General features: G+C 39.5%; 1 protein-coding gene across 1 annotated transcript in view; it reads left to right on the top strand.

Moving 5' to 3' along the window:
• Positions 1-8,172, top strand: part of PIK3CB (phosphatidylinositol-4,5-bisphosphate 3-kinase, catalytic subunit beta) — a 36,773-nt gene that overhangs the window by 16,571 nt on the left and 12,030 nt on the right. Inside the window, exons 12-14 of the mRNA XM_010138012.1 lie at positions 3,367-3,488; positions 4,766-4,909; positions 5,842-5,941. Of these exons, the coding sequence (XP_010136314.1) occupies positions 3,367-3,488; positions 4,766-4,909; positions 5,842-5,941 (366 nt within the window). The remainder of the gene's footprint in view (positions 1-3,366; positions 3,489-4,765; positions 4,910-5,841; positions 5,942-8,172) is intronic.

The raw sequence follows: 8,172 nt of genomic DNA, 5'->3' as shown, positions 1-8,172 counted from the left end.
AGACTGACTTTAAAGTAATAAAACAACAGATCCCTGGGTTTGTATTGAAACTTTTTAGTCTGTGTACAGAGCAGATTGGGCAAAATTCTTAACAGTCTGGTCAGCGCCAACAGCGCAGTATCGCTCTGAGGGGCGAACCCAGATGTTTTGTTTTGCTTATCCTGATGGAATTGTGCATTTAAATGCTGCTCAACTTCTTGCAGACTGTTACACTGCTATAATATTTATGTCTTTTGACAAGCCCCTTTTTTAAAATTCTAAACTGATTTTTTTTTTTCATTTTTAAAAAAACTTTGGGCTAAAAAGTGTTTTCTGTGAAGGAGTGTGACTGATTAGTATAAATGTCTGTTCTAGCTTAGTATTCTGACCTTCACCTGTCACAAGCCAGGTGTTCTTGGAAGAAAAGTAGACTACTCAGAAAACTTGACTTCCACCTATTCTCTGTGTGATTTTTGTGATTATCCAGTCAATCAGAATCTGTTTGCCTCCTGCTAGAAGTGTATGTTCTGTGAACTTAGAAAAATGAATGGAGTTTCATCCCAGCTCACTGTCTGGGCCACGAACGCCACGAACACCACGCTGATGACGTGTTGCACCCACACATTCTGTACTCATGTTCTTTCATATGCAAGAATCCTTTGTAGCAATCCATAGTAATTCTGTTAACGTGCTTCTGAATTTATTGTTCATTATTAAAAGTTACCTGGAAATACAAGCTGTAGAAATACAAGCAGATATTTGTTTACTTAAAATCCGTGAAGGAAAAGCTTTCTGATTGCTCCTAGGGGCATTGAAATACGGCCTTTGGTAGCAGAGTTTTGGAAAGTCACTTGGCATATGGATGTTAGCTGACAGCTCAAAGTCCTTTAAATTTGGGAATATTAAAAAATGTGTATAAAACATTTTTTTAAACAGATGCCTGGAAATATGTAGTCCTCTTGCTTGTTACTGTGAAACCACCCAAACACTAGCTGCTTATAAGAAAAAGGAACTAATGACTGTATTCCTCTTTCTATTAATGCAGCCAAAAAGTAATAAGGCTGTTTTTAGAAACGGGATATTTCATTTGATTGTAGACCATCTTTAATCTCTCAGTTCAGTGGTCCATCAGGTCATGTACAATGGGTTAAAGCAGCTTTCTTGTGGTATTTACCATATAGATTTCATCTAAGCTCTCATTATATTGCAACATTTTAGTAGGATAGTTGTGCTGAAGGAATGCTGAGGGCGTTTGCCCCGCTATTGCCCTAACCTCCTTGCTCAGCAGAGCAGTAGTGTGGCAAAACTTGTTAGCAGGATTCACAGGCAGTATTGAGCCTCGAAGCAGAACTTAGCTAGTATTAAAAAAATTTTAAAAAATCCACCCACTTTCAGTTAAGTGACACCATCATTCATATCAAACATTTTAACGTTTGATATTGCAGAGAAATTCTAAGAACTTGAAGCACCTCTTTTAAAATGTAAAATTTCTTTACAAATGGGATGCACTCAGAAGTTCTTCAGAGTTACCTCAGTGCTGCCAAAGCAGATGAGGGCATTTTGCGGTGCAGGTTTCATTTGTCCAAATGCAACAAGCGTTTCTGCTCTCCTTTCACCTGCGCTTTGGAGAAGCGTGCTGCATGGCTGGTGTGTGGAGCTGGTCAGGCTGCACGTCTCTCTCAGTAAAAGCTCCAAGCGGGATGTGAACAGAGCAGTAGGGGTCTGGGGGATTGCCCGGGCTGTTTCATAGGTCCTTTAGCTCTCGTTTCCTCTAAGCTCTAAACAAAAGGTTTCTCTATTTTTGTTGGTTCTGCATCTGATGTAAAGTAGATTGTCTGGAAGTTCCAATACGTTTGTTCCAAAGTTTCTTACTGTGTGTCTGACAAGCACAGCTGCTGCTTGCGTGTTCAGCAACTGTTTCATGATATGAAGTACCTGCTCAGTGTACCTCTTTCAGAATTTCAGTACAAGCGTCATGATATGTAAGTGTCGATGATGTAGGTCTTGATGTCAGGGCTGGTGTGGCTGATCCTTTCTGGGCTATGGACTGAATAGCTTTTCACATGTCTAGTTCTGTGGGATTATGACAGTAATACTTAAAAGCATCTTTAATGTTACTTCATGTCATTATGAATATTGCGTGTGTTCAGTATTTGCCCATGAAAACAGTTCAATTGGTTCTTTCCTCCACTTCTGGAATTGTAGCTTGGCCACTGGCTTTGCACTGTGATTGAGCCGTGCTCGTCTCTTGTCTTCTGAATGTCACAAAACTGCGTTGGTGAACCAGTTCAGAATCTGCCCCTGGGTGTTTAAACACTGTTGAGAACATGCCTAGGCTGAAACTATGAAGTCATACGTGTTTGTCACGCTTGAGCTGGAAGCATTAGTTGAACTATGACATCTAGTAGAAACAGGTATTTTCACTGCTGGTGTAAAAGGATTGCTAAATCAGGAGGAAAATAAGATCTTCCTAATCATTCAGATTTTATGAGTTGCTATTTAAATATGAAATGCCTGTCATATCTGATTTGTAGGGAAGGGTATTTTTATCATGAATTAACGACTGGTTCCTACAGAGAGAAAAAATCTTGTGCTGTTGATACGCTGCATTTACACATTCGGGCTTTTTTATTTGGAGTAATAGTGCACTGTTTCTTACTGTTGTACAGCTACATACAAGTTATTAAAAACACATTCTTAGTGGGTGATTTCATTAAAAGGAAAAAATAAAACAAAACCCAGATATTTTATGAGACCTCTAGATTATGTTGTTCCTGGTAATCCAAAATAATACGCTAGTGTTTTCTGTAATTTCTCTCTTCAGCATCGGGAATTATTTTTTTTAGTATCTAACCTGAGTTATCCTTTTTGCAAGTTAAGTTCATTGCTGTTCACAGCACATGTGGGAAAAAGCTCCATCAGCTGAGGTGGATGGATATTTTTGGTAAAGCTCTCTTCCAACAAAGACTTCTTTAATTTTGTTTTTAATGGAAAACTTTTGCCATTACCAAAATGTTTATATATTTATGAGAGCATTTACAAAATATTATCTAAATTTTATTGAAACTCTCTTTCTAAAACTCACATCTCAGGGGTTACCGAATCGTTGTTTACTGTGTGTTGTGTCTGTGTGAAGACATAGATTTTTCAGACTAAGTGTAAGTGAGACCTGGTGCCAAAAAAATAACCTGGGTCATTTCAAAGGATAAGAAACGTAATCAGAAGTGGGCTCGTTTTCCCAAAATTCTTTCTTCCTTTCCTTTTTTTTTTTTTCCTCCTTTCTCTCCAGACCAGTCTGTAACCTCTTTCTGTTAGTATGAATGCGTTTATGGCAGTTACACCGGTCTGTTTTTCTTCTGTAACCTAATAGTTGTCTTTTTATGACAGCTTCAGGCTCTCCTTCAGATATGGCCCAAACTGCTGCCTAGAGAAGCATTAGAACTGTTGGATTTCAATTATCCAGACCAGTATGTCAGAGAATATGCAGTGGGTTGTTTAAAGCAAATGAGGTGAGTATATTGTGTTACTTCAGCATGCAAGGATTTCTGGGGTGAAAAACTGCATTCTTGTTCTTTATAGGAAAGAAAGAAGCTGAGGAGGAGAGATTTAAAGACTCTGCCTGCCACTAATAGATGGCCAGATAAAGCAGTCTGATTGCTGGATAAGCATGTTGGCAGCCAGACAACACCTTCTTATTCTGACACCTTATATTCAATGATGATTTTTTCTGTGTTGCTGAGAGAACGCCACTGCACCTTTCTCCCAAAGACGGTTCCGTGCTTGCCCCCTTCATGGGCAAAGGGAGAAAAGATAATGTGAGAACTTTTTAATAACAAAGGTATCAAGTATTACAGTAGTTGAATGCTGTAAGAACTGCCGTCCAGTCACCGCACGCTCTGTGTCAGTAGTGGCTGGATCATTTATCAGAAATGTAAGCTGTAGCACATAATAAAAAACCCAGAGAACTGCTGATTTGTTTGTTGTTCACAGTAGTCTTCACTCGCTGCAATTCTTCCTTTATCACTTGTGATTTTGCTCTTCGCTGTAACCTAGGGCAAGGTTTGAATAACGTGATTGTTTACAGCACTGCTGCGTGTTTCCTGTCCTTGAATTCTGAATTCTCTGTGGTGAATAGTGTAGTGATTAATTTTTTTAATGGTCAAGGCTAGACTTTTGGGGTAAAAAAAAAAAAAAAGAATATTTAGACTTCTTTCAAATGCAGACAGCCACTTGTGCTGCTGGGCTATCCTAATAATAAGGAATTGTTACACCTGAATTATTTGTAGAATTGTTAGTTCTGGCTCTGAAGCAAAATTGTGTTCAGTTGGGTGTCAGAAGTCAGTTTTCACCTTCTTCAAAAAGTCCGACTGAAGGCAGCTAGGTGATCCTGTTAGCTGAAATAAAGAAACAATGTGAAAATAAATACACAGAGCATAATATAAAGTTTTTACCAGTTACTGAAGTTGTCAGAGTATATAATGGACAGAATGAAAGAATTCAGTATTTGCAAGTCTTGCTCTTGTAAAAGCCCATAGCAGAACACCAGGTTTTTACTTGGAGGTTTGAGAGCCTTAGGATTCAGTCAGACGTATTAATTTTCTGATGAATTGATCAATCTGGCACTAAGTTGTTCCTTACTGTCCTTCTCCATGTGACTGAAAAGTTGCGGGAGACTCTTGCTGTTGAAACAATTCTGTCATCGTTGGATGTCACAGACATCTGAATTTCTGGAATACCATCAGTCTAGTTACTCTGTTGCTAACTGCTTTTATGTACCTCGTTGTAGTGATGAAGAGCTCTCGCAGTATCTTCTTCAGCTTGTGCAAGTCCTGAAATATGAACCTTTTCTTGATTGTGCGCTCTCCAGGTTTCTGTTAGAGAGAGCACTGGCTAACAGGAGAATAGGACAGATGTTGTTCTGGCATCTAAGGTAGGAGGTTTTCCTTTACATCTTTCCAAAACTACTGAGCCTGATTAGGACTTTGAAATGCAATTTTTTTCGAGGATTTTTCTAAATGAGCTGTAATCGTAGTTCCCTCAAGTCCTCTCTACGTTTCTTTACCTTTGGCATTTATAGATCAGAGCAAGCATATAATTAAAAATACATGGTAGAGGTTTGTAATCTACTGTTTGATGAAAGTATTCCAAACTGCATTCAGCTGTAAGTTTGTGTATAACCTTGGTGTTTGTTTTGGCTGTGCATGCAGTAAAAGTACAATATTTGTACCTGCAGTTGGGAAAAAATTCTATTACCGTTGAGACTCAACAAGAAATCAAAGCAGTTCTGTGTGTTGCTACTTTTGATGACCATGAATGTTCCATGAAGGGTAGAAAACTTGCAGAAAATACAATTTAATATTTCTAAATAAAGAGAGCTAGTATTACATGAAAATGTTTTGTAGAATAATTGGCTCTGATAGAGGGCTCAGCAGTTTGTTTCACAGTGGTCCCCTTCAGACAAAACTGGGTTTTGTTTTATTTTTTCCCTTACAAAGACCACGTGTTTTAATGTCAGATTCAGATCTGATTGTCAATAGCATCTTCTGTGGCTCACCAGTGGTACTTGCTTAAACAAAAGGGGTTCCTGAAAACAAATATCTAATTGCTCCCTCTTAACATCACTGCTTCCAGAACAGTCCTACACCTTGACACAAGTGGTGTGCATTGAAACCAGCCAGTCCTCGTAGTATTCAGCACAGAAGTGTTCTCTTAGTTCTTAAGAAATCTGGCTTTTTGTTTTTGCTACGTGACCATGGTGTTTGCTTTTTGTGGTGTTGTTTTTAAATTTCTTTTTTATTTTAAAGACTTGAGGAATGCTGATCATAAACGCTGTGGTCTAATGAAAAGTTTTTCTTCCTGTAGGTCAGAGGTTCACATACCTGCCGTCTCAGTACAGTTCGGTTTGATACTTGAAGCTTACTGCCGAGGAAACGTTGCTCATATGAAGGTGCTTGCTAAACAGGTATAGACGTCCCTTCACCCTTAAATCTGGACTCAGGCTAACTAACTCAAATACTTATTACATTGCTTCTGTGGGGCGTATTGGTTACATCTGCTGGGAGCATGGTGAGAGAGAGAAATGAAAGGGCTAAACAGCTGGATGATGGAGCGGTGCCCCCAGCACAGAATGTGGCCAGTGCTGTGGGACTCCACGGGAGGGAGCTGTTTTCGTAGCGTTCCGAGGTGTGCGAGGTCCTTTCAGCAGTGTGCGTGTATTCTGGGCAGGACAGTCGACTGTCTGGATTACTGACTGAAGAAGGGTTTCTGAGCACTAGAAACCTGTGACCTTTTTTCCTCAGGGAGGGCAGCTGGTGCAGTAGAAACTGTTACCTTTCCATCTAGGCTGTATCTAGATGACTCCAGGACTACTTCCTGCAGGACGACTACTTGTTGAAAGGGAATGCAAAATCCCCTGAAGTTGTAGTATAATGTAGTACTCCCTGGAAACAGAGCAAATACTCGCTTTACTGCTAATGTAGAAGTGTCCTTTACTGAAAAATAGAAAAAGACAGAGATATGTTTACTTTTAAATACCATGATGAGTGTGAGAGTTTGCTTTTAAATACAGCAGTAAGTGTATCAGCAGATCTTTGGTAGACACTCGCAAATCATGTTTGAAGTCTCTAATGCAGTTTTAGGAAGTTAACTTAGACTGCGACCATAAAAATCTTTGAAAAATGATCTATCTCTGGAATTAATGTTTGCTGTATCACACCATAGTGATAACTCAGTAGATACTTGTCTGGTGAGTGTTATTGCTAACAGTTTTTATGCTGTCTGCATGGAAACTGCTGTGAGCGGCGCATGGAACACGAATGTGCTGTTGTGCTCTTCATTGCTGCAGTTCACAGGACATGGGAAAAACCATCTCTTACACATGTGCTTGTTAGTGTTGTCAAGATCATAAAAGGTGAGGTGATGAAATGCTTTTAGCAATAGACCTAAGGTCAGTAAAGTTTTTGTGCACTTCACAGGAAGCAAATGTCAGTACAATCAAAGAAGGGGCAAAAAAATTCCCAACTGTGCAAACACGGAAGAAATTCAAAGTAGAAATACTTCAAAAAGTTCCTGTTTGTACAACACAGGTTCCATTTTGTTCCCCTGTCACTGATGTTTGTACAGCTCCTAGAATAGTGGAAGAGCAGAGTGCTTTGGGTTTTGACAGATGGCTGACCTGGCAGGTCTCCATCGCCTCAGTTGTAGAATCAAACCACATACAATTTCCACAGCATCCTGCCTGGCAGGGTTCAGAGAGGCAATAGGTTTTGACTCAGCACCTCGTAAGTTAGCCTGAAGCTTCCTTGTATAGAAATCAACTTTTGTCGTTATTGAAGTGATGCTGTTCGCTAGAGAATGTGTGTGTTACTGAGCGCGTTAATGTGCTGGTTAAGCGCTGGTTAATAAGCTGGTTAAGCGCTGGTGCAAACACAGCAGATTGCTCTAACAACTTTTATATGCGGATAACAAGTTGCTTAGATGCAAATGCAATGTGGAAATTATATTTGTTTTACGTGCTGTCTAGTTTTGGTACTGAAGCGCTTTTCTCTGTTATGTAAATTTACATCACTAGGTGAGTTGTTTTCTTAGAAATTAGTACCAAAGGAAGAAGGGGGGTGGAAAGGGTTAAACCCACCTACACTGATTGCAAATAATTGTCTTGCATTTTTAAAATCTTTTTAAGGTAACCATCTTCCTTAGATGAACTATTATGATGTGGAACACCTTAATTGGAGCATTTTCCTCCTGCCTAACTGGAACAGGGTTTTAATGACAGGCGTTTAAGACTCTGCGCTGTAACAGTGAAATGTGTGTAGTTGTGTGTGTGAAAATACCCCGAGTGGTCAAACAGCCATATTGTACTCTCTGCAGCTGCTGAATGCGTGCGATGAAGAATCTGCATCTGCAGCTCGTCTCAAGCGATGTTTGGTTTTTTCTGTTGACCGCAGTACGGAGGTTATGTGCTTTGTTGAGTTAGTGGACAAAAACTGTATTTCGAAGAAGGGATGAATTCCTGTTACTGTATCATACGTTAAAATACCTCATTCATTTTTACCTCGTTCATGCTTTAAAAAGTGACTCAAAGCTTAGGAATTTCATCCCATCAGTGTCTTTTTTACTTAGGAAAATGGGATTTCTAGGACATGAGTGGCTTAGGAAAGGGTCTTATCATATTTTGCATGACAGCAACCTTAA

Source organism: Buceros rhinoceros, unplaced genomic scaffold (genome assembly GCF_000710305.1).
Source record: "Buceros rhinoceros silvestris isolate BGI_N320 unplaced genomic scaffold, ASM71030v1 scaffold13306, whole genome shotgun sequence".
NCBI classification, from domain to species: Eukaryota; Metazoa; Chordata; class Aves; order Bucerotiformes; family Bucerotidae; genus Buceros; species Buceros rhinoceros.
This window is presented reverse-complemented; position numbering and strand designations above follow the sequence as displayed.